Here is a 27,886-nt window from a genome sequence, read left to right on the forward strand (position 1 = left end):
CCTATCGGCGGCTGGCGAACGTGGAAGTCCGACCTGTGGGCCGGTAGAGGTTCCGGGAAAGTGGGGCGCGTGGGGCGGACACCGTGATCTTCACGGCGCGGCTCAGCCTTTCGGGGAAGGGAGTGATGGGGCGCGCGGGCGCCGGGGAGCGGGCGCCGGTGTAGCCCGAGCGGCCCCTGCCCCGGAGCACGGCGGCGGCGGGAGCGGGGAGGCCTGTAAAGGCCGCCGCCCCAAGCGCCCGGCCTCCCGCGCCATGGCCCCCATGGGCATCCGCTTGTCCCCGCTGGGGGTGGCAGTGTTCTGCCTGCTGGGGCTCGGCGTGCTCTACCACCTCTATTCCGGCTTCCTGGCCGGCCGCTTCAGCCTCTTTGGCCTCGGTGGCGAGCTGGGCGGCGGCGCGGCGGGGCCCGCAGCCGTGGCCGATGCGGGCACGGTGGACTTGCGCGAGATGCTGGCAGTGTCCGTGCTGGCGGCAGTCCGCGGCGGCGACGAGGTGAGGCGCGTCCGTGAGAGCAACGTCCTCCATGAGAAGTCCAAGGGGAAGACACGCGAGGGAGCAGAGGACAAGATGACCAGCGGCGACGTGCTCTCCAACCGCAAGATGTTCTACTTGCTCAAGACTGCCTTCCCCAGCGTGCAGGTCCGTACCTGGAACGCTGGGCTCGGTGGGAGCCCATGGGCGGCAGGGCCACTCTGGCCAGGGAGCCTGGGATCCTGGAAACGTTTTGTAGCGTGTGGACTCCCAACAGTCCCAGGTCGTGGGAGCTCCTGATTTCCATTTTGCAGATGCGAAAATTGAGAGGCAGAAGTTAAGGTGCACAAGGTCATGCAAACAGTTCTTGGAAAAGCTGGGTAAGGTTCCAGGCAGTTTAACTCAGAACCCATGCCCTCTGGTCCTTCCCTGGATTGTGTGGTGAAGTGTACCAGGGATCAGGAGACTTGGGTTCTGAGAAGGCTCTGATACAAAAAGGCTGAGAAGGTAAATAACACTGATGCTTCAGGTTCTTCTGTAACATAAAAGAATTGGACTAGAATCCCTCAAACCCCTATTCACACTTGATTTCATTATTGGAAGGGTCATGACTGTAGATTACACGTTTTCTGGCCTGCAGGCCAGTAGCCAACTAAAATTCAAAAACTATAAAAGTCTGCTGCAGACCTGTTAGTTCCGCAGGGCGTGAAGGGGCAGGGCATGGTCCTAAATGACGTGGCTTCCCCCCCCCCCCCCAGGATCTCTTAATGGCTAGTAGTTTAGAGGCCCTTCAAGGAAGTATTTGGAAATACGCTTCCAGGCAACTTCATTTTAGCTCTGTAGCTCTGTATCCTACCTGACACTTGATTAAAGATCTCTAATTATGCCAGAAAATTTAGAATTGAATACCATTTACCTTGTCTTCAGGTAGGTTTCTGAAGGAGTTGACATTTTCTTCAGGAAATCCAGTCATTCTGGATTTGTTACTAATACTTTTGGAATTCATCAGTTCAGAGGAGCTGTTGAGTTGAATATACTGTAAAACTTTTTTGAATTTATTGTAGTTCCAGAAGAACTGAATGTAGTGTAGCAATATTTTTTAAATGTATGCCTCATTTAACAGTTGACTTTGATTACTAGGAAGAAAAAAATATTTCCAGTGAAGTTTGATTAGATAAAACAGTTGTAATTAAACCTAGGCTGTCTTGGAAGGTATCTAAACTTTTGCTGTTGTTCTTGAGATAGTTAAGAATATTGCCATTGTAGAGTTATGTATCTTATGTAACTCCTTCCACGGTGTCATATTTGTGCGTTGATTTTCTTTATCCTCTCTTTCTCCTATCTCTCTTCCTTTCTTTTTCTTTCATTTTTTCCCCACATGAAACATTGGATTTCATGTTATGAATTGCTGGATACCAGATATAAAAGAGACATTAGTAGAATTTTTTTTCAAATGTCTACTAAAACAAAATAATGCATTTTCCCACTTTTTCTTTTGCCCTATTCTGCTTTATCATCATATATAATACTTACTTTGTTTGGATTTAGATGTACGATGTGCTTGGGAAATATCTGTCTTCTCTAAAACATCTGTGCTTCTCTAAAACAGGATTTTCAGAGAAGTTGATATATGATAGTTATAACATTACTAACAATAACCACTTACTCAATGTATTCCAGGTGCCTAGATACTGACCACACAGGAGGACTTCATTTGGTTCTCACAGCAACTTTGAAAAATAAATTTTTTTATGCCCACTTTACAAGATGGGAAATTTGAGGCTTATGACACTCCATTCCACAGCCTACATGAACTGTCTTAATTCTTCATTGTAGCCAGACATCTAAGAGGCTACTTAAAACTTAGTGTGACTTCCTGAGGGGAAAAAAAAAAAGTACAACTATAGAAGCTTTAAGGCGGCAATAGTAAAATATAAGCAAACACAGTTGAAAATTTTTTAAAAAGATAAGTTAAAAGTGTTTTAAATATTGAAAACATACATCTATATGTGTGTGTTTGGGTTTACTCATGTTATCACTTATTAACAAAAAATAGAATAGCTGCTAAAGGCAGTGAGTGGCATAAACACAAAAACTAAGCTTTTTGATTTGAAAATGTTAAAGTCTCTGCCTTAGAAAGTAACTTTTTGTCTTTTTGTGACTATTTGAATGTTTGCCTGTACATCTTTAGGGTTCATGTTGTGTGTCGACTGGAGGAATAGAGGAGGTTGTGTTCATTTATACAGCGTCAAAGTAGGGATTGTGTCATGTTGAGCCATCTCCTTTTCCCCCTGTTTTCTTAGTCTAGAGGCCAAATGTTCTATCCATGTAAAAAATAAACTCAGCACTGGCATTTTTTTTCCACTCTTGTCTCTCCCCTCCCCCATTATCCCAAAGCAGTCTTAAATACCAACCAGTTTTAAATGACTGGTTGGTATTAAAGTCTCACCTCAAATTTTTTTGGTAAAAAACTTAGATCACATTCCTTTTCAGTTTACTTCCTGATGGAAAATGACCATGGAAAAGCCACAAGTACTCTTTTTTTTTTTTTTAAATCCTGGTGGATTAGGGAGGCATAGTGGTATATGCCTGTAATTCCAGCACCTTGGAACGTTGAAGTAGAAGGATAGAAAGTTCAAAGCCAACCTAAGCAACTTAGCAAGACCCTATTTTTGTTGTTGTTTTTTAAGAATTAAAAAGACTGTCAATATGGCTCAGTGTTAAGTGTCCTTGGGTTGAGACCTGAACTTGCCTATGTAAGGATCCCTCCTCAGTAAAAGAATATCAGGAGTTATTCTAGAGTGCTCAACTTGGCATGTTTATCTTTCAAGGGACATTTGGCAACGTCTGGAGATACTTTGGTTTTTCACAACCAGGGTGGAATACTACTGGCATTAGATGAGTAGAGGGTAAATATCCAAAGGTGCTCAAGACAGTCCTGCATAACAAAGAATTATCTTGCCCAATTTATCAGTTGATGCCCAAGTTGACAGATCATATTCCACAGACATGTGCTGTCTCAGCAAACTCAAGTTTGGCCCAGGATTGCTAAATTTCCTTTTGTCTTCAGTCTTTCTCAAGTTGACCTATAGGATGGGAGTTAAACGGGTCTCTTTCAACAGAAATACTCCCTGAAAAAGTCAGAAGTGCTCAGAGAACACTTGCTTTGCTATCATGTCTAGCCACTAGAACAGGTGATCTTATCTAGTCATATAGCTTTTGGGGGCCATAGTTTCCTCTTCTGTAATATCAAAATAACTAGTAATTGATACAGATATAGGTACTACAGGCAAAGAAAACTAGTTCAAATTATCAAGCCCAATAGGTTTTAGTGCTACAAATTCAGTTAATCTGATGAGTTTGATGCATGTTAGGTAGATCATATTCTAGACTCAAAGGAGTTTAGACCACATCTTTAGTATTATAGTACTAAAAGAAGACCTCCTATTCTTATGGCTTACAATATGCTATCCTGGGGGCCTTGGGTATTTGGAGGTGAATGAGCCTAGTTATAAGACTGTTAGTATAGAGTGTCCGAGAGATGAAAAGCCCAGAGTTAAGCCAATGGAAAAGTTATGCTACCTAAAATTTATTTAGCCTTTAGCAAATAGCAAGCCCTTAATTAAACATTTTAGTGTCATAATTAATTTATCTGCAGAACAACATAGGAAGTTAAGTAGTGTTGCATCCTTCTGTACCTAAAGATATTGGGGTTTGGAGAAGCTAAATAATTGGCCAAAGATTGCCCAGCTAGAAAATAATCTTGGGTTTATTGAGGTTAATAAAATAGTCTGAGAATCAGTTCAGGTCTTTCAGAGTCATGAGCATAAGCAGTATTGGGGGTGGTGGTAACAAAAGTGTACTCTTAACTGCAATGTTTTGAATGAATGGAAAGACTCAGATTAGATACTTGGAGAATAGTTTGGAGGGAAGTGAAAGGAGGACAGAGAGGTTTATTTTAGTCTTTTTATGGTAAAGAGATGATATGTTTTGAATTGGGTTGTGGTTGTAGAGAAGGTAAATATAAAATGATGTGAAAGAATTTTTAAGGGTATATTAAAAATGACTCCTGTAGTTTTCACAATTGATGTTCTGTTGATGGTAAAAAGAGGAGCATATTCTGAGTGCCATTTCAGATTGGTCTTAGAGGTTTAATTAGAGGTGCCTTTGATGTGCCAAGGGAGATGCTAAGGAGGCAGTTGCCTTTATGAGTCTGAAGATTGTCTTGGGGTCCTACTCTAGTCGTTGTATTCAGGGAAGGCCACTTTGAGCTGGTATCATTTGAACTGAGAAAGAGTATAGCAAGTGCAAAGAACGGACCATAAGAAGACTAGTAAGTCTGGAGTGTTCTAAATAGAGTGAAAGGAGAGAGATACTGTGTAGTGATTGCTATAGTCAGATCATGTAGGAGTTTGTAGATGGTGGTAAGGAATTTGGATTTTATCTCTGCATTATGAGAACCATTAGAAGATTTTTAACTGGGAGTGGCATGATCTGATTTGGGAAGATAGCAAATTGCTTGGTTGAGAAGGGAAGCTCTGTAATGGTAGTGATTTTGGTTTTTTCATTGTATTTTAATGCTCAGAACACTTTAAAATATATTAGTCATTAAATAGTTGTTGAATGAGTGAATGATGAATGAGTACACTCACTATAGGAGGCAAGAATAATTGAACAGTATAACAGAAATCCAAGGAAAAGATCCTAGTGGCTTAAACTAGCATTTTCTTGGTAGACATGATGATGCATTCTTAGAATTGGGAGGCAATATTTTCAGGACTAACTGCTCAAATGTGGAATGTGAAAGAGGATTAAGGAAGACTTCCATATTTTGACCTTAGCAACTGTTTATAAGGTCATTTATAATGATGGGTAGTGGATTTATTAAATTGGAGGCATGTAGTGGTACTGCGTGTTGTTAGAAGCAGTTGTGCAAAAACAGATTGGGTAATTATGCTCACAACTTGTTTTCTCGCTACAGTTGTTAATCCCTAACTTAATTCTCAATGAGATCACTTCAAATAAAGTTTGTTAATATATTAACTCATATTCAGTTTAGTATATATGGAGAAGCTGACTTAAATTCTAGATAGAAATCTTACTCATAAATCATAAAGCTCAATAGATGCTAGTCAGACTTGCCATTTTTGTAAACTACAGTGGTCAAGACCTGTGACCTGCTCTAACTAGGAGTTTGTTTGTTTGTTTATTATAAGTTTATTCCTTTTCTTGTGATGTTATTGCTGCATTCATTCACCTAGCCTAGCATCATTATTAAGACCATGGGGTCTGAAGCAAAATGCTTTACCAGTGCTACACTGTCTTAATTATTCCATCATAAAGTAAGTCTTGATGGCTGGTAGGGAAAGTCACAATACTGTGCTATTCTTTTGTTTTTCCCTCTCTTTAGAACATGACTTTTCCTGGCTTTTTTTTCTCTGCCAGGTAAATTTCAGATATGGCTTGTCCGATTTTGAAGAAGTTAAAATCCTATAGGGATTTTGTTTGGAGTTGCATTAAATCCATAGTTTACTGATGGGAGATTGACATCTTTACTGTTTTTTAAAAGTCTTTCTATTCATCAAAATGGGATTCCTCTTTATATACATACTTTATTTCTGTTATTAGTTTAAATGGCTTTCTTTTTTTGATTAAATATTTATTTCTAATATAGCTAAGGGCAGTTTATGGTATGTCTTACCACCTAGCAACTTTCTATATTCTGTTATTATTCCTATAGTTTATCTTCAAGTTCTTTTGTATTTTCTCAGTGCTCAGTCATAACAAAATTCATTATGGTTTTGTTTCTTCCTTTCTCTTATCCCCTTTATCTTAACTGTTATTTGGGACCCTCTGAACATTGTTAATAGAGGTTATGGTGGAAGGCAGCTGACTTGGTTGTGGTCTGCAACATCTTGAACCATCTGGCTTCCATTACTTTCTGACCTCATGTCCGTCCGGTGCCTTTCTCCTTGACTGACTCTGCCCTAACCATGCTTGCCTACTTGCTGTCCCGGAAACATGCCAGACATACTCCAGTCTTAGGGTCTTTGTATTTGTTATTCCTTGATCTGGAATGCACTTTCCCTAGGTGTTTGCCAGGCTCCTTTTAGGTCTTCATTTAAATACTGCCTTTCCAATAAGGGCTTTCCTAGCTACTTTGTATTTTTTTTCCAAACAACTTTATTGCGACATAACTTACATATCATATAATTTGCCAATACAGTGTACAATCCATTAATTTTTAGTAGATTTGCCAAGTTGTGCAACTATCCTTATTAATCAGTTTTAGAACAATTTTACCATCCTAATGGTATACCTTTGCTCTTTTACTATTAATTCTTATTATCCAGGCAACTACTAATTTATTTCTATGTCTGCAGATGTGCCTATTCTGGACATTTTATATTAATGGAATCATATAGTATATGATCTTTTGCCTTTCACAAAGCAGGGGAGTTCATCTGTGCTCTAGCATGAATCAGTACCTCGTTCCCATTCATCCTCTTAATAGCTGAATACCTTTTTTTTTCTGAATATATCACAGTGTTTATCTATTAATCAATTGATAAATATGTTGCAGCTTCCAATTTTTGACATTTTTTGTGGGGGGTACCAGGGATTGAACCCAGGGATGCTTAACAACTGAACCACATCCCTAGCCCCTCGCCCCCATTTTTTTAAATTTAGAGACAGAGCCTCACTAAGTTGCTGAGGCTGGCTTTGAACTCAAAATCCTCCTGTCTCAGCTTCCCAAGCCACTGGGATTATCGGCATGTACTACCACACCAATTTTTGATTGTTATGAGTAATCCTAGACCCCTTCTACTGTCTAATAACATACCTCCTTTATTTGCTTTATTTTTTCCTCCTTTTCACTACCTAGCATACAACATGTTATAGTACATGTTTTGCTTATGTGTCTTGTATATTTCCATTAGAATCTGAGTTTTATTAGGACAGAGATTCTTGTCCCATCATCAATTACTGTTTTATCTCTAAGTACTAGAACTCTGTCTGGCATACAGATGGCAATCAATAAACTTTTGCTGGATTAATAAATATAGAAGTGAATGGATGAGTTGAATGTTAACTGTTCTGTACTAAGAAATACTTTATGATTTAAGTGGCTTGATGTTTCTGGAATATTGCTATTTTTAATCTCTTCTGTGATAGTTTGGAAACTTTCGAAGTCTTCCAGAAATCACTGAGAGTTGTAGGGCTTTTATCCCATTGGTGACTTTTTATTCATGTATTTTCTATGCTAAAATCACTCTGTCAGTGTAACAAGGGATCTAGGTTGACATCATGGCAATATAAACATGATGACCTACTCTTTAAAAGGACCCAGCTTTCTGTCCTGCTCAAGATGGTAGTTCCTAATTAAAATCCATATTTGGGGGACATTTTTCTTGTGTGTATATATGATTTGATAGAAGAAAACTTCTGATTGAGCTAGTAATTCAAATAAGGCTAACAGTTTTTATTAACTTAATTCCTAAAATATAATTATTAGATTTGCTTAATTGATACAATTTTAATTTCCAAAAGTAAATGCAGTTCTAAAACATTTTTAAATAGTTTGTAAATGAGATTGTATTTAAATATGCATTAATAAGCTTACCATTTAAAGCAGTGCTTCTATATATAGTACAGGACACAGACATAATCTGGCAGTGCCTGGAAACAATTTTTGTTTTCAGAACTGAGGGATGGTGCTGCTAATATCTAGTGGATTCTGCTGGTGTTTAGCCAGAGATGCTATTAAACATCTTAAAATTCAAAAAATAGCCCCACAAAAAAGAATTATCCAGTCCAAGCTGTCAGTGGTACCAACATTGAGAAATCTCAGCTTTATAGAATCTAAAATGTATTCTTTTCTTAATAGAATACTTATATATCGTATTGCATATGTACAATGATTTATGAAAAATAGCTCCAAAGATATATATGTGCTTATATATACATATGTATACATATATGCGCACTCACACACAGCCTCACTCTACACCCTTACATATCTATATGGTAAGTCACATTTACTTTATGTTTTAACTTTGTTCCCTAATATATAAAAAGTTGAAAATCTTGACTTTACCTCTTTATCCTGTGTTGTACATTATTGATGTATAGCTTAAAGAAGACTGATGATTTTTGTGTCCCTTTTGATTCCCTATTTCAGCTAATTTAGGTTTTGTAATATACTAGTTTATTATGTGTTTCATAATTTCCAGGTTTCCTTTTCTTATAGGTTAAAGATATGTTTTAGATTATCACTTTTCTAGGACTTTTTATCTCTTAGCATTCACCATTCTCTATTTTTAAGGCATATTCTTTTTAACCACATTTCACTTTTCTCTCTCTTTGCCTCTAACTATAGTTGCTTGTGTTCATTGTTTCAGAATATTATCTGTTTTCATATTTTGAACTACTGGTTTTTATAAATCATTAAGCTGTAAGAAGCTATTTGTGTGATGTTTAGTTTCATGTTTGTGTACATTTGAGTTTTTTTATTTTGATTAACCTACAAGCTAAATTTTAATATTAGATTCTTGTGTTTCTTTAAATAATAATATTTTTCTCATTTTTTTAATTGTCAAATATTTTTGGTGCAGATAAATACTGAGGAACATGTGGATGCAAATGATAAGGAGGTTATCTTATGGGATCATAAGATTCCTGAGGATATTCTTAAGGAAATAACTACCCCAAAAGAGGTTCCTGCAGAAAGTGTTACTGTCTGGATTGACCCACTTGATGCTACACAAGAATACACAGGTGATTTTAAAATTGACCTCAAACTTTAGATTGTCATTTTATATTATAGAATCAGAATCAAGGCAGGTGATGTATAATATGGTGTTAGATATTTTGCAAATCCAATAACTAACAATTAGATTTTAAGATAAGAAAACTAGGTTAATGTAGCATTTATGATACATTTGTACTGAATTTTTAACCTTTTTATTTTTATTTACCCCAAATGCCATATTGTACCCACTAGCTGACATCTCACTCAGAATTAGTGACTCACTGATTCTGAACATTTTAAACAGTAGCAGCAAAATAATTTCTACTGAACACCTGTTATTGAAAAAAATTATTTAGCCAGAATATAATAGTTACTTAAGATATTTGGAATTTAGGTTTTATTGCATATAAATCTGACCTTGTAATTAAAAATAGTTAATCCTAGGTACCCAGAAAGCAAGTAAAAAGCAAAACTGAAATATGTGATCCTCCCTTCCACCCAGTTTTCCTTTTTCTTACCTCGTCCTAGCTCAGGTTTCATTGCTGTGGATCTTTTCTCAGGGCTTCTTACCTAGATATACTAATTTCTTCTTTTACTCTCTCTTCTTGGTATATATGTCAAAGTTAGTTATTTATCTTTTTGTCTTGGTAAATGGTAAGCTACCTGAATGTAGGGGTTTCTACTTTTTTACCTTTGTGTTCTAGTGCCTATGCAATAAACTTGAACCATAAGAGGCACTTAATAGATAACTCTTTGAAGAACAGGAAGAAGATGATAGATAGATATAAATAAATAAAATAACTGAAACTATAAAACAGTACTTTGCATGAGTACGTAATAGAAATTTGGAATATTGAGGAGTTTGTTTACAGTTTTTTCTAAACTGAACTGACCTGATAATATAATAATGATAACAAACAGTGAGCACATCTCTTGCACAGGGACTGTTTTTAAATGCCTAACTTGACTTTTAAATTAATCCTAAAATTAAGTTATTTAACTTTTAATTTATTTAAGTATATTTTAACTTTTTAAAAACTTAATTTATGCTGAAGATGGGTAATTATCATCTGTATTATGCAAATAAAAAAACTAAATTTAAGTAATTTTTCCCATGACATGCAGCTAATAAAATCATGGATTGCGAGATTAACCTAGGTAATCTGCTTTTAGAACTAGAATTCTTAACTGCTCTCTATAGTTGGCCTTCATCCCTGAACTCTTTTTGCATGAGGGGGTTATTATCTTTGAAAGACATTTCATGAACATAAATTTTTGATGAAATAAAGTGTAATCTTGTATCCTGAATTTATGCACAGTATTAAGACAATTGGTTGTGTGTTTTTTCTCACAGAGGATCTTCGAAAGTATGTCACTACTATGGTGTGTGTGGCTGTAAATGGCAAACCTGTGCTAGGAGTTATACATAAGCCATTTTCGGAATATACAGGTATGAAATATGCAAGAGCTTTCAAGAGTTAATGTAATCAGACTATGTATAGTAATGACTATACCATTCACATCTCATCTGTATCTCAGTAATTATTGAAATCTGCCCCCTATCCTAACATACCCCTTCATTAGATACCATGGGGGTTTTATGGTTAGCACTGATAATATTTAAAAACCATGGTTTTCTAAACTATCTTTAGTGGATGGACACTGTTGACTGTAAATGAGAGATTCTTAGTGGGTTGAGGGATCCCATTGGACATAGACTTCCCAACAGCTGTGGTGTCCTCTCTGTTTCTCTATTACTTTTGCTAGTGGTGAATCAGGACTTTTACATTGTAGATTCTGAGGTATACTGTATAGTTGCCTTACCCAAATCTGTTGACATATTGGGAGCTTGATATTGTGGTGGTTTAAGGGCAGTGCACCTCAGCATCCAGAATGAAGGAGTGTCACTCTGAGGTTATTAGGAGTTAGGCCAATACTTGAAGAGTTCTGGACATCTTCATAACTCCTTCAGACCTTTGTTTCCCCCTACTTCTTGATTCATGCTTTTAGCTTCATACAGATGGCAGGTTAGATCAGTGATGATTGTGTCAGGGTATGGCAGGCCTTGACAGGGAGCTTGACATTCAGCTAGGATTGACTTATCTATAGCCTTGCCATTGCCAGTGGATGCATAGATGATATTTTGGTATCACTGGAGACATTCCATTGTACTTATCCAGAGAGGCTAACTCTAGTCTTCTAGGTAACAGTAATGGTATAGACTGTGATTACAGTTGGAAGGGAAACACTTGGCATAAGCAGCATTACTAACAGCCTGAGGGGATTTGTCATTCTTTTAATTGGTAGATCCCATCAAATACATAGGGCAAAGAATATGGCTGTTTGGTTCCACCCTTCTTTAAGATGACAGGTTCTTAGTGATGATGATGTCCACTTTACCAGTACTGAAAACAGTCTTAATGATCAGGTATAGTGGACTACATAATGTCCTTTCCAAATTTATGTCTACCCCTGTACTAGTTTCCTAGGGTTGCTACAATTAAAAACCACCAACTCTGTGTTAAAACAACAGTAATGTTATCTCTCACTGTTATCTCAAAGTGTTGGTAAAGCCATTCTCTTCCTGATACCTATAAGGGGCAGTCTTTCCTTGTTTTTCTTTTAGCTACTGGTAGCTTACCAGTAATGCTTTTGATGTTCCTTAATGTGTAAACACATCATGCCAAATTCTGCCTCCATTATCACCTGGCATTCTCCCTTTGTGTCTGTTCTTTACCTTTTCTTGTAAGGATACCAGTCATATGGGATTAAGGGCCTACCCTATACCTCATTGATCTCATCTTAACTAATTTGTGTCAGTATTGACCCTCTTTCTAAAAGATTATTCAGTGCTGGGGTTCTGGCTTCCTCCTATCTCTTTGGAGGACACAGTTCCACCTATAACCACCTAAAAAGTTAAGTATCAAGATGAGATACTTAGGGTAGGATCTTAAACTAATGAGTGTCATTTCCTCCTAAGAAACAAAAAGGACACAGACATTATCTCGGATGACAGTGTGAAGGTGGAGACAGATTTCAGGGAAGCTTTGAACAAGCCAAGGCTTACCAGCAGCCAACAAAAGCTTAGAAAGAGTCATGGATTGGTTTCTCCCTTTAAGCCTCCAGAACTAACAATGCCAGCATCCTGATTTCAGACTTTGGGCCTTCAGAACTATGAGATGATAGATTTATTTTGCTGCAAGTCATTTAATTTGGGGTAATTTGTTAAGACGTCCCTAGAAAACTAATTCACTAAGTGTCCCATAGAGTAGTCATTTATTCCAGTGATTTCCAGTATGTCTTACTGTGTCACCACTGCACAAAAGGACTGCCAAATAGGGAGAAATAGGCAAATTTTTCATTAAAATTATTTATTTTCTTTGTCAAATAATTATGGATCCCAAATTCTAGCTGCTCTGAAACAGGCTAAACATACTTGCATTTCAAAATCTTGTCTGCTTTATGCCATCTGACCTTCATCTCTTTCATAATTCAGATAGTTCTTTAAATTCACAGTTTAAGATTAGTTTAAGATTATCTAATTGCTTTATGTTTTTTTTTTTATAGATGAGAAAATGGGCTTTACTTTCACGCCTTTACTGAGTTAGTTAAGATAAGTTAAACTGTTAATTTAGGCTGTTATCATGTACACAAAAATATAGGAGCTTGAACAAATAGTTTATTTCTGTTCTCTGACAGCTGGTACATAAACAGTCCAGGGCTGCCATGGCAGCTCCCAGATAGCAGGCACCAGGCCTATCCCTCTTGCTGCTTTGCTCCCCTAACACTTGTTGTTCTCAGCATGATTGAGGATGACTCACTACTTCATTGATATGCCATCAGAAGAGAGGGTGAAAATGGAGGTTATTTCTAACTGAGAGTTTTACCTATAGGTTTCATGCTTACTTCCCACATCCCACTCACAATGTTCATGTCCCATTGATCAAAAGCATAGTTAGAGCCATTTGCAAAAAAGGGCTAAGAATTATTGTCTTTATTTTCTGTGGCCAGCCACACTAATATCTAGGGATTCCATCCCTCAAGGATAATGGGGAAAGTGGATCTGAGTACAACATAGTAATACTCGACACTCAGTCTAGTATATAAGAGAGGGACACAATTACTTAAATTAGTACTCACACTTACAGATGAGAAAATAAGACTTTAAAATTCAGTGTATTCCTCAAGGTCATCCAGCTAAATTATTGGCAAAGTCTTGCAAATAATTCTGTTACAGTGCTTTCATAATAACAACCTCATAATTCTTAAAATTTATGTAGTGTTTACTGATTTGTAGGATATTTAATGTTATTTCATTTAAACTTTTTGATGTTTGTGTGATAAGGAATAATTTTGTTTTATTAACTTTTTTATTATAGATGAGAAAATGGGCTTTAGTATCTCCTGTCATGAAAACCATGTAGTTCAAAGTGTTCTTGTAATAGCTAACCATTTCTTATTAATATCTTGTAATTATATTATATTTCCAGGTCTAGAGATATAGCTCAGTGATAAAGTACTTTCCCAACATGCATAAGGCACTGGGTTTGAATTCCCAGTACCACAAAAATAAAAAATTAATATTTAGTATTTTTAGTTAATGAAGTTCTTACAACCTTCTTTTAACTGGAAGAAATATAAAATGGGAATTATAGTAACTTTTTAAATTAATAAAAGCAATAGGCATTTGAAGATTAAGTACAGAACTTGAGTCTTTGAAACCTCATTGTTTTGGCACCTGTCCCTCGGTTGAATTAGGATTGCATTTAGCTACACAGAAGTAAATCTAATAACAGTTGTGCAACAAGTGAGGGTGTTTCTATTTATCACCAAATAGGAAGGCTGAAAAAAATAGGGGTGGTTCACTAATGTCAAGGACCTGACTCTTCTCTTCACTTTTTTTGTTTGAAGGTGGCTTTTTATTTGCATGCACAGAAAGATGGGTCTCCCATTTACTGTGATAGTGTTTCTAAGCAAGAAAAAAGGGCAAAAGAGGAAAAAATATCCCAAATACACTATGTATTTGAAGGCTTGTTCATTAACTGTGTTTCATAACATTGACTGAATGTCACATTGTACCATTAATTATAAACAGAACCTGCTACTCCAAAGAGAATTTTGAACCTTAATAAAGTAAACGAAGAGGAAATTTATAAGCAAATAGAGTCACATTCTTGGGCCTTGGTTTCCAGATCTACTTATACCAGGGGAATAGTTCAGAGTATTCCTGTAAGAAATAATACCCCTTATTAGGATCTTGCAATTATTTAGTATTTTTAGGACTGGGATTTTCATATTAGGGTTAATAAAATGTCCATTTTCAGAAATCTTTATTCTATAATAGTATGTATCCCCTTACAGTCTTACCCAGTTTAAAATAAAGAAGGCAGAAGTTTATCATAGTTAAAGTTGATTCAAAAAGTGTCTCTGTAAGTTAGTAATGTAATGGGGCTGACTTACTCAGTGTGCTAGAACATGAAAGTGCTTGCCAGTTAGCAAACACTCTGAAAGAATCATAACACCCATAAGTATGTGTGTGTTGACCTTCCATTCCTGGATGGAACATTGCTTTGCCTAGGCCCTCCTTTTGGAATGTTATTTTCAGACCCAGAGTATTGGCAATACTTTACAACTTATACCAATTGTAAAATACTGTATGTTTACATAAATTCAGCTCTGTGTTATGTTATAAGTAGAGCTGATCAAAAATCTTATCAGACTTAATTATTAATTCCTTGAGTTTGGAATTCTTAGAAGAGAAATACTTGAATACTTAAATGAAGGTGTAAGTGTATTAGTGTAGTGGAAATTGTAGTTATTAAAAATAAGTTATCAGAAGTTTGTGTAGAAAAGTATGAACAACTTTTTATTTCCTACCAGGTCTTTTAGCATAACCAAACAAATAAAATTAACATTCTGTAGCTGCAATTTTGCCTCCTTATCAGTAATTTACATTTACCTACTACCTTTTTGAAATTTGTCCATATAAGTACTACAGATGAATGCATTGAGTTTATGTAATTTGAAGTACATTTTTCAAAATATTGATTTATTAATTCTTGTATAAAATTATTCTGATAGTATCTGCTGAGATGTGCTGTTTTATTTTCTTATACAATACTGACCTCTAGAGATACCTCATTGTAAGTTCACTTAGTAAAACTTTTCAAATATTTATAAAAAAGAATTCAGAGGATTTTTGAATTTTTTTCCCTTCCACAGTTTTTGCTTTTATTATGAATAATTTCAAATGTAAAATTAAAGTAAGTACTCATATACATCATCTAGATTCACCAGTGTGAATCTAGATTCATCATCTAGATTCACATGTGTTTGCTGGGTTTGGGGGTTGTTTTTTTTTTGGGGGGGGTTGACTTGTGTTCTTTGAAGACAATTACAAGAATTATAACATTTTACCCCTATATATTTCAGTTTGCATCTCTAAAAATTAAGGACATTTTTCTACTTTGCTATAATAAAATTAACAATTATTCTTTCATGATCTCCAGTATTCACATTTCACTAGTTGTTCCCTAAAGAGGATTTTATAGCTGCTTACTTCAAACCAAGATCTAGTCAAGTGACAAACACTACCTTTACTTGTTGGGTTATTTAGTCCTCTTAATCTAGAGCAACCTTCAGGTCCTGTTACTGCAAAGACATTGACTTGTTGAGGAGACCAAATCATTTCTCCTATAGAATATCCTTTTAGATGTATCTCATTGTTCCTAAGGGTACATTGAACTTCTTTATTTTTACATTATCTTTTTCATATAAAGTGCACATTAGACCTGAAGCCTTCATTGGATTGGTTATACATTTTTGTCAAGAATATTGTGTTTTTGCTTCATGTACTTCTGTATCATATTATATGACATGTAGTGTACGTTTGTCTCAATATTAATGATGCTCAGATGGTTAAAGTGGTCATAACTAGAGCTCTTAATAATTTGAAGATCTATTAAGGGTGTTACCAAAGAGATTTTCTAATTCTGTTGTTTTTTCTACACGTATTATTGAGAACTTTTTCCATTTCCTGAAATGTATTTTCTTCTAAAAAGGCAGGAAAAATGTTTAACTTTTCTCCTTTATTTATAGTTTTAAACTAAAGAATTTGGGTAGAAACCATCTTCATTTGGAGAAATATATTTTAGGGAAGAAAACACTTTCTGTTTTTTGAAAATAGCCTTTTTATCTCATGAATTTTCGTATAGTCAATATGATTCAAACAGCTTCAGTTATTATTTTTAAGCTGAGTGTGTTTTGTTTCTCACTTTGATTATTAGGGTACCATTTTTATATCCCTTTTTCTTCATATACTATTATATGATCTTTTTCTGTAGATATTATCTATAAATTTTCAACTGTAAGCAAAAATTAAACAGGCTTATTTGAGCATCTTGACTGCCATCCTATTTTAGTCATAGTCATTCATTTCTTTTCTTTTCTTTTTTTGTCTAGGTTTTACTGTTACCCAGGTCTGGGTTTTATGATCCTCCTCTCCTGCCTCTGATTCTTAAATAGCTGGGATTATAGGCTTGTGCCACCAATCCCCACTATCCCATCTTTCTTCCAGTTACTTTTAAACTCTGGGAAACTGTCAGCAATCAATTATGAGATGACATTTATGGACCTTTACTCTTTAGTCTTATAACCATCTTTGGTGTCCTCAGCCATAGCTAACATTTATCCAGTGACAGCCAAGAGTGCTTCTGCTAAGAATTTCTCAGTCATGCCTTGGTTGGCTGAATCTTGTACTCTTATAGATTACTTCAAAAGAGCTAGCTCAAGGGTATAATATTACTAAATATGTTTTAAGAACTTTCTCTATAGCCTGATACCTGAAAGACTCTACTATTTTTACAGTCTTTGGTTTGCCCTGTATACACTACCTACATAGTGTCTTAGGGCTGTCGTAGGAAATTACTACAAACGGGGTGGTCTGAAATGACAGAAACTTAATCTGTCCAAGTTCAGGAGGCCAGAAGTTTAATAACAAGAAATCAGCAGAATCATTCTCTTTTGGTAGAGTAGAGGGGAAATTCCTTGCTTTCCTCGTCCACCTTCAAGTGACTCCAGACTTCCTTGGCATGTCATGTTAGATGGTTGTATAATTTTCCTCTACTTCATGGAAATTTTCAAGCCATCTGAAATATTTTAATCTGCATTTTCTATATTTTTCAGTGGACATTGCAGTTTCTTTCTCATTTGTATTTGGGACAGGTACCTTGGTACTGATGGAAGAAAGGTGACAGGACAGGAATTTGGGTGATTTTTAGTACAGGAGCTTTCTTTTCTGATAACATGAAGAAGACTTCATAGGCACTCTTGAAATTGCTTTCAGACTTATTTTTTTCTTGCTTGATCTTGTTTCAGGAAGACCTTTCTTCAACCCCTTCCCTCCTTAGCTTTAGCTGCCATCTTCGAAATCCCAAAAGATACCTTATGTCATCATTTTCTCCTTCCTCCCAGGGCATTCTCAGGACTACATGCCTAGTCCTGTGTCTTCTCCAAGCCTTTTCTTAGTGCTTTATTGTTTCAGGCCTGCTTTCATTAATTCCCATTTCAAATGGGAACTTTTCTTTCTGAGAAGGACTTCTGGCACATATTAACCTGAGTTCTACCACCACTGAAAATTCTCCAGCCTCTTAACACCTCTGTGAAGCTCCTATGCATCCCCACATTCCAGGGCTTATTCTGTTGATCATTGGTCTTTATTTCCCAGCTTTCTCATACATGCATGCTTGTAGTTTTCCTCAACTTTGTACTTGTAGATTATGGGTGTATTTGCTGTCCTTGTGGCTATGTATGTTTCTTTGAAGGAGGTGTGAGAAGAGTCCAGGAGACTGCTTATCATCATTGTGAAACTCAGAAATGTAGATTCTGCTAGTTATGTTTTTTATTTTTATTTTTTCTGTAGCTAGGAATAAGCTGGTAATGCACCTATTTACATTACTAGCCATAATGGACTATATTTTGTCCTATAGGGAGTGAATGCTAAAACAGCAATCTACTTGGATAATTATCAGTAAGTTTGTTATCATGCATAGTTTGATACTGAAAAAAAAACTTCCAAACCAATAAAAACATCTCAAGCAATCAAACATCTCAAGCAATCTCTGGGGCCCCCTTTCCCTTTTAAAATTTTGTTCTTTTTTGAAATCTAAATCTTTTTTTTTTTGTACTAGGGATTGAACCCATCGGTGCTCAACCAACTGGGCCACATCTTCACCCCTTATTTCTTAAGACAGGGTCTATCTAAGTTACTTGTGGCCTAGCTAAGTTACTGAGCTGGCTTTGAACTTATGGTCCTCCTGCCTCAGCCTCCTGAGCCATTGAGATTACAGGCATGCACTACCAAAGCCTTTTTCTTTTTATATACCCTGATAAAATAGACATAAACTTGACTCAGTTACCTCTTCAACCATTTTTGTTTATAAAGCTACTTAGGAGAATGAATCAATATGCACATAAATTAATCCATGAATATATCAGAAGTAGAGATGTTTTAGGAGAAAACTGAATTTTAAAATTTGAATTATCCAAGGAAGTTGTATTTTTGTCAGGGTGGGCTTCCCAAAAATCAGACTTAAGATGGAGATTAACATGCAGAATATTTAATAGGGAATGTGTTAGGATCAAATTTATAAAGGGAGGGAAAGAAAGCAGGATGCATGCAGAGGGACGTTGAGTTGCAGTGCAGTTCCAGTAGAGGATCAGCCAGTATCCCACAGGACCACATGGGTTCTTAGGCCAGATATTTAATATCCATTATCTGTGACTGCAGGATTACATGTCCCCCCCCCCTTTTTTTTTTAACTTTGTCTTAGTACATGGCTATTTTGTCATAAAAGACACATAAACCTATTACTTTTGTACTTAGAAAAAGAAGGCATTCTGTTGGGGGCTGGAGGGACTACAAGTAATTTTATAGAATAGGATGTTTTTTAGTTACCTGGTACTTTGAATTCCAAAGGATATATCTTTTGGTTTTAAAGTTTCAGTACTATTAATGGGTATTGTATTTGCTTTTCAGCTTGGGCAATGGTAGATGGTGGCTCAAATGTGAAAGCCCGCTCTTCTTACAGTGAAAAGACCCCTAAGATCATCGTGTCTCGCTCCCATTCAGGGATGGTAAAACAGGTTGCTCTTCAGACATTTGGAAACCAGACTGCAATCATCCCAGCTGGTGGTGCTGGTATGTTCCCCCTCCTGTGATTCCCAAGAGTGCTCCTAGATTGGGCAATTCTATGTCCTATACTGGGAAAGAAAATGAGAAGGAACAGTATACTTTCAGGGTAGGCTCAGTTTCCTACTTGGTAATCTCTAGGGTAGACTTTAGTGACGTTCGTCTTGTCTAGAAGAAATAGTCCCATAATAGCTTCTCTTCCTCAAATACTACATGAGTATCTTCCCACCAGTGATGTGCCATCAGTGGTTGCTTTTTGTATGATCTGACTTCAAAATAATTATTCTGTTGATTAAACAGGAAAGGAGAAAATATCAAGGTCTTCAGATGCTTCATCCTAAGTATTGTTAGAAACATCAATCCCAGAGTCAATTTTTTGGTTTAATATTTATTTTTTTAGGTGTAGATGGACACAACACAATGCCTTTTTATTTTTATGTGGTGCTGAGGATCGAACCCAGGTCCCGCCCGTGCTAGGCGAGCGCTTTACCGCTGAGCCACAATCCCTGCCCCCTGAGTCAATTTTAACAGCCCTAAACTTTTCAACTTGCTTGTTTGGGATGAGAGATAGAGTCTAGCGCCATCCAGCTTGCAGTGTATTCCATACTGTTATGTGAGTATAGAGCAGAGGTCAGCCTACGTTTTCTGAAAAGGGCCAGATAGTAACATTTCAAAACTTAGGAGCTACATGTGTATGTCTGTCTTATACTATTCTTTGACTTTTTTTAAAGCCAACTTTAAAAATATTTTTTAAAAATTATTTTGAGATGTGTACAAAACCAGACCACAATCTGGATTTGGCTCAAGGGACTATTTGATGACTTTCGTTATAAGTACTACTTAACATATCAGAAATATTTTAATTCGGGTAAATAGCAAATTGTTGTCAGAAAATATTTGTGTTGGAATACCTTTTCAGCAAATTAATAAAGAGAGAAATGATTCTTTTTAACTCTTAAGCCTAATGGTTTTAATTTGTCAAATGCATGTAACTGATTTCTTTAATATTTACGTTCAGCCTCTCTTTTAGGCTGATTAGGAAATGTAATGTCCAAAATATACCTAGTAAGAATGAGATAAACTAGATTCTAGATGTGGTTTTTTCTGCATTTGTTTTATTTATTTTTTCTTCTTTAAATTTGGCCTCATTAAACAAAGGATTTAGGGTAGAAATGTTACTTTTTGTTCCCTGAAATCAGGTCTACCTTGGTGTTTAACTGAAATGTATAAGTGTTTAGCTATAGTATAATATGTCATTCCATAGAAAATGGAATACTGAATGTGTCATTCCATAGAAAACAAGCATAAAGATTTAAAATTTAAAAGTATAGGCATGTTTTTGGTTATACATGAGACTAGCTTAGTAAGTTATTTTGTAGTATTTTGTTCCTCTGTGGAGTTTAATGTTTGTACTCTTACTTGGGAAAATATTTTTTATTTGGAAATAATTTTAGACTTGAGCAGTTGAAAACACAGTATAGTCATGTTCTGTATACCCTGTTCTATTCTTTTCAACAGTGCACTTAATCAAAAATATACACTACTTTCTTAAAATCTTTTAAACAATAACTTAAATTCTGTGTTTATCTTTTAGGTTACAAAGTTTTAGCACTCTTGGATGTGCCTGATAAGACTCAAGAAAAAGCTGATCTATATATCCATGTGACATACATCAAAAAGTGGGATATATGTGCTGGCAATGCCATCTTAAAAGCCCTTGGAGGGCATATGACCACTCTGAGTGGTGAAGAAATCAGTTACACTGGGTCAGATGGAATTGAAGGGGGACTCCTTGCTAGTATCAAAATGAACCACCAGGCTCTGGTTAGAAAACTCCCAGATCTTGAAAAGACAGGACATAAGTAAGCATCACTGATTACAGAGTGCAACTGCTCTTCCAGAGCTGACATGGTTATGCCTGAAATGCTGGAAGCTTCAAAGGACTGGTGGAGACTATGCATGGTTAAGGCCATCTTGAACCTTTTTAAGTATTTATGAAGCATCAAGGACTTATTTTCCCTGTAATAGGATGCAGAATCAGGGAAAATGGGTTGCTTCGTGTCTCAAGTATTGTCTTTATTTTTGAGACTATTTTCGTACAGTTGTCATACACAAGGCGCATATATATATTTGTGAATTAAAATCTATAGCTGAGTCTACATTGTTATAAGTCAACCATTTTCACACAACATCATGAATCTTCACTATTTGTTAATACTTTCACACAGAATTGGGTTGAAGGAAGGATTGATTTTTGTGTAAGTGTTTAATATAACTTTACAATTATTATCTTATTGAAAATATAATAACTGGGAATTTTTACTCCTGATTTGGATGGAAAGCACAAAAGCTACACATTCATTAATACGCAACAAATGCTCTGTTCATCTGTTACTGAATATTTCTATGATGAAAATAGAAAAAGCTTAAAATGTTTTTTTTCTTTGAAATTTTAATAACAGGTTCACCAGCTAGTAGAAAATATAGATATATGATGGTTTGCATTCTAATTGTAATTTTCTGTGTGTGTGGTTTGTTTTGTTTTTTATAAAGAAAAGTGTGTATGTGTACACCCATGGGTTCAACATTTCTACCATCTTGCTGTTGATTTTCATTTTCCCTATGAAAGATGCATGATTCCATCCTTTTCCTCCCGACTGGTATTTAGTCTTTAACTTGTAAGGTTTGGCTTGGGGTTTTAGGGTTAGCATTATTATTTTGATACATTATCTCATTAGGGATAAAATAATGCTGTAAGACACTAAGAATATAAATGATTCTGTTATAATGGAAAGTTATTTGGTATTACATGGATTAAATTAGTTTTTGTTATTTTCAGGAACTTTGTTTTAGTGAGTTTTAAAAATTTTGCCAGGTTTATATAAAGGGATTCATTGTCAGGAATGAGTACAGTTGATTTTGCCATGGTTGCTTTTTCTATTAATAAATTATTACCTAACCTAACCAAATTCTCATACTAGTAACTTTTGAGATACTCTATATTCCCTTCAAATTGCAGTAATGAAAGTTAAAGTTACCTTTTGATGAAATTTTTCTTCTATTCAGGCAGCAGAATATGGTTGGGGAAAAAAGTTGTGACATTTATTTTGTTGCCAAACTACAGCCTTTATGAGCAATCTTTCATTGGGATGTATGGTTTCTCTCAGCGTGATATCCAGACAATTTATGTAAAGAATCACAATTATTTCATGTGGCTTCAATGCCTTTATATTCCATAGCAATGATAAGGAGAGGGATTTTTCATGCTTGCTTTCTTCTTCTTCTTCTTCTTCTTCTTCTTCTTTCTTCTTTCTTCTTTCTTCTTTCTTCTTCATTTAATCTTAAAAAAAAAAGTTTCCTATTTATTTTCCTATCTTGGAGGTAAATTGAACCACAGAATGTACATTCTAAACTGGTAGAATGTTCATACTTTAGGTTTGCATAGTACACTGTACAGAGCCCTTTGATTCCTTTTAAGTGAACTGAATCTAGTGTGTGATGTTTCCATTCAGTATCTATTAGTCACAAATCCATTAAGTAGGCTTTTTGTTCAATGAAAATTCAAAGTTGTGGTGGTCGGAACACTTGAATTTAAATAGGACTTCAGAATTTGCAAAGGAATATCAGAAACCTCATCTGTTTACTTCATGTAAGATAAGGGAATTCTTTGTTCTCCAGAGAGATGGCAAAGGCATATGCCATTACCAGAATCCTGTGGTATAAGCATTTCTTAAATATGTCAGGGAAATGACTGGCAAATAGGAAATTGAATTTAATTGGTGGTTTTTAAAAATATTATGTGGAAACTTCATAACTTAATGAAAACTAGTTCACATTAGCAAGCATGATTGCTTTAGTTTTATTTTTAATTCCATTAATCTACATAGCTAGGATGTGAAGGATGTGTGTTGTGTGCAAAATTAAGGTATTGGCTGAGAGTTAAATACATTATTTTTATAATTTGTTGGATATAGTCTAGTTACTAAGGATTTTTAAGTACTTTTATAGAAAATTCATTTTTTAAATTTTATTTCTAAGAGCCAATATACATTACAAGCAACAGTATTTATATTTATTTATATGAGGCATTATTATGCCCAGACATACTAATAAATTACTTTCATGAGTGAGGCATACAATATCATTTCTAAAACATAGCAAAACAAGTAGTTTCCTTTTAGTGACTCCTACCTGCCCAACTCCGGGTCTTCTCTTTCCTTCATCTTTGCCCTTACATTGAGGATAGTTTTCTTTTAAGGCTGAGTTTTATACATCATGTCAGTAGAAGTGGTGATGTTAGTATTCATTGGCTGGCCCTCTCCTCTGCCCCTCTTCATCTCTACCTTATTACCTGTTTGCCTTGCCCATTAATGTTCTCATGTCTGCTTCTCTTCCTTAGCCAGGATACATACTCCCATGCTCATTTTCCAAATTTTCTTTTATGTACCCCTTTCTCTCCAGATTGGCTGCTAAAATCTTTGGTAAAACTGAGGCTCTGGTCAAGTTCCCAGTGAGGGAGATAATCCTGGCCTAGGTAACCATTACTTTTCAAACTGCACAAAAAGTGTAAATGAAAATCACTTTCAAAGCTACAAACTTTCATGCTGTCAAATCTAATCGAATACAAAAGTCTTTACAAAACATTTCTTCCAACCCATCTCTCAGGAATGTCAACAAAAAATATGAGAAAATGGGATAGATAAAAGCCTTCTTAAGGAAACCTGCTTTTTCTGTTGGTTACCATACTTGTATTCCCCATTTCAGTTGAGTTTACAAGGGCCTACAAGATGGTCATGTTTGTCTTTAGTGTATAATTTTCTGTTCCCCCAATTTTAGTGTTTGTTTCTAATTTTAAATCAGTTGTATGCAAGTGAATTATTTATGGTGTCTAATGAAGTAACAGCAACATTTTGGTTTTGTGTGTTTTAAGTAACAGTTGTGCAAATTATTTCTGTTTGCTGGGTGCTCCCTTTGGGTATTTTGCAAATTGTGTCAGAGGAGGTGGAACAGGAACAATAGCTGAAAATAGGGTAGGATGGAAAATGAGGGGAAGGGCAGCTGAAGGAGATGCAGAGCAAAAATCTGCCCTGAATGCTACAGTCAGCAACTCTGCTCAAGTCTCTTATGTTAATTTCAAAAACAGGGTTTCACTCAGACTGTGAAGGTTACAACTATATCTGATAGTCCAAGTGTAAGTAAAGAAAAGTGGGGTACACTACAGAAAATAATCAGCTTTTCCTCTCTTGAGTAACACCTTTGAAGATGGACTTCCTGAGACAATGTGATAGGTCAAAACAGGAACTGTTTTGGATTCTTCTAGATGCAACTGCCTATTGTGATTATGTATTGATTGTTCCTAGATAGAAATGTGACTTAATTTTAGATCTTGGTTGAATTTAAACTGTATTTAATTATATACTTTACAGAAGTGTGTCTTATATAACTGTTGTGTAAAATAAACCTCATCTGTGATTTCAGTTTTGTTCTAAAAAAGTTGTGCCTTAATAATAGGGCATTGTATGTTAATAAGGGAAAACAAAATCTTTTTTTTTAGTTGATGGGAAAAATAGGAATTTTTTTGCCATTAAAATTTAAGTTCTTTTAATGTTTTTAATATTAGAGTTGGGGGAAATTCATTGAAATTAAATAAAATTGATATAAAATTATTTTTACATAATCTAGCATTTACAACTAAATACATTTTATAAGAACTGGCATCTTGATGTATATAGGTCTGAAATGATATTTCATCTTTTGATTTTTAATTTAATAAAGACCAGGGTAGATCACATTTTTACAGATTTACTTTTAAATAAACCATTTCCATGTGCTAATACATCTGTTCTCCTAGTTCTCTAGAGTCATTTTGGTTAAGAAATAGTTATATATTCATGGTAGCTTCTCCATCATTCATTAATATCAATTAATATTGTATGTTTTATAGCATAATAAATACTTCCTAAGGGGTACAGGTTTCTAATTCTGATCAGCCATTATTGAGAGAGCAAGAAGAATCAAACTCTATACTTAAGAAGTAGATTTTGGTTTTATGAGATGCTGGTTATGTAAATTGTGTATTTTTATCTCATCAAAGCCCGGCAGGTATATGCTTTTGAATTTACCATTGGCAAAGCATTTCTTTATTTTGGAAGTTGAGTAGTGAATTAGTTTTGTTGAAAAATATTTTCCTTTCAGTTAAACAGACCAAACTTGTAGATGTTAAGGATCATGAATATACTAACACAGTGTTATATATTTTGTTTGTGAGAGTTCCCTAAAGTATTATAATTAATGTAATTTGTGTACATTGCAAAAGGAGAAACTAGTGTTTGATTAATATGTTCCATTAAAATTCTTTTTGCAGAGCAATACACATAATGAATTTTTATTCAGAATTTTTTTAAAATAGGAAAGCATAAGTCATCATGAGATAAGTTAACCCATGAAAAGATTTTATCTTCCCAAATTATCTTTGTCACCAAGTAGTGTTAAGGAGGGAACATTTATGGACTTAATTTTTGTATATCCTTACTGTCCTTTCCTGGCGTAGCCAAAGCCCATTCTTTTATTCTCATGAAAGAATCCCTGTTCTTCAGGGGTTCCGCTTCTTCAGGATGAATAACAGTGCTGTCTGGGCTTGCTTCTTTCTTTTGACATTAACTTGAGCAACTACAGGTACATACCCAGGGTTTGGATTTACACTGAAGTTATGACTTTTTCCTGTATCCCCACCTTTCCAAACTGATTTCTTGTCATCCTCACTTCTGTTACTCTGTTTCTTAAAAATGGGTCAACAATGATGAAAAAAATTAAAATGAAAATACCTTTGTAAACTCCTTCCTCTTTCACACATTTAAAGCCATGGCAAAGCTATACCTTTTCCCGTTGTGTAGACATGCTGGGCCAACAGTTTTCTTAGCGTTCTTGACTGCCTCACACCACCAAATTTAAGTGGGTTTCAGCTTCAACCTTTACAGGAAATAAAACTCTCCTCCCTCCATGGCTTTACCGCAGTTTTTTTGTACCTCGCCTATAGCAACTTAACAGTAAACTTAGGGATTGCATTGTGGTTTTACTTCCAACTCCCAGATAGCCCAGTAGCTTGCACAATTAATAGGTGCTTAGTGTGTTTTGAACCAAATTAACTAAAGGGTTACCGCTAGCATTAGCATGCTTCATGCCACGGTTGTATAAGCTGGTTAATGGTTTATTTTCTTTACAAATACTATGATTATCACTACACACACACTCAAATTATTTTTTAAAGTTTTGCATTTTCTCCAGATACTATCCCATGGTCAATTAACTGTAGAAAACTTGATTGCTTCCAATGACATAATTATCCCAAACTCTGTCCCTGGATATACTTTACCAAATGAAATTTGAATTCTCTGAATAAATTGGTCATGTCTGAAAGAATTGGTGTGCTGCATCTGCTTGCTTACTTATTTTTTTTTTTTTACTTTTTTGTATGAAAACGTAATAATGTTCCATTTTAACCGCTTTCAGGTGTGCAATTGAGTGGCATTAAGTACATTCACGATATTGTGTGATCCTTACCACTACCCTGGTTACTGGTCATCTTTTTGGAAAATACGTTTTTGATTTCATGGACTGTTACAGATCACCTCCATGATTTTCTTTTGGTGATTCTGTTGCTGTTCTTTACATATGTCCTGATGTAGGGGAGAAATGATTTTCTGTTCCTTAAAGCCAACATAAGTTAACAGCATCATTTGCTGCTCTGCTCTTAACAAAATAAAAGAATATAGTCTCTTGCATTGGAGCAGTTTTGTCATGGATTATGTAAAAGCATGTGGCACCTACAAGAGTCCAGGTCAAGAAAGACAAGACAGTAAAAGGAACATAGAAGAGCACAGTGGATAAAATTTGAGAAGAGTGTGAAGTGTGCAAATAGGTAAGGAGTCAGGTTATGTGCATCAGGATGGCCAACAATAGTACAATGTTTTTACATTCCTATTTTAACTCTACTTGAATGCCATGAAGTGGGAGGTAAATAATCCCATTTTAGAGATCTTACATAGGTGAACAACTGACTTCCCAAATTGCCAAGTGACAAACCCTACCTGCCTTGAGTCACTCTGGTTGATAAATTCTTCCTGGAAACTGCCTTTCCCCTTCTATTTCAGTGAGTTCATTTTCTTCTGTTTTGTCACCTTCCCCTCCCTTTGAAGCTACTTCTTTGTTTTATTTTGTTTTGCTGTACTCCGCTATCTATCCAGTCAGTGTTTGTATTTTTAGGAATTCCATTCTGAATACTCTCTTCAGCGTGATTTCCCAGGGCAATTTTCAACTATCACATATGTGCCAATGACTCTAAGTTTGTATCTCCCAGCTTTAAATTTCTCCTATACCTTAAACCCATATTTTAAAATATGTATCTTAAGGTGACTATCCTGCATTCTTCCCAAATTCATCATGTTCAAATCTAAGTAATTATATTTTACTACCC

General features: G+C 35.6%; 1 protein-coding gene across 1 annotated transcript; it reads left to right on the top strand.

The window, feature by feature from the left end:
* Positions 1-26,832, top strand: Bpnt2 (3'(2'), 5'-bisphosphate nucleotidase 2). The gene is made up of 5 exons (XM_027932844.2): positions 1-640; positions 9,088-9,250; positions 10,579-10,674; positions 19,261-19,422; positions 21,008-26,832. The coding sequence occupies exons 1-5, from the start codon at positions 254-256 to the stop codon at positions 21,277-21,279; spliced, it is 1,080 nt and encodes a 359-aa protein (XP_027788645.1). The 5' UTR covers positions 1-253; the 3' UTR covers positions 21,280-26,832.
* The last annotated feature ends 1,054 nt before the right edge of the window (positions 26,833-27,886 follow it).

This window comes from Marmota flaviventris, chromosome 15 (assembly GCF_047511675.1).
Source record: "Marmota flaviventris isolate mMarFla1 chromosome 15, mMarFla1.hap1, whole genome shotgun sequence".
NCBI classification, from domain to species: Eukaryota; Metazoa; Chordata; class Mammalia; order Rodentia; family Sciuridae; genus Marmota; species Marmota flaviventris.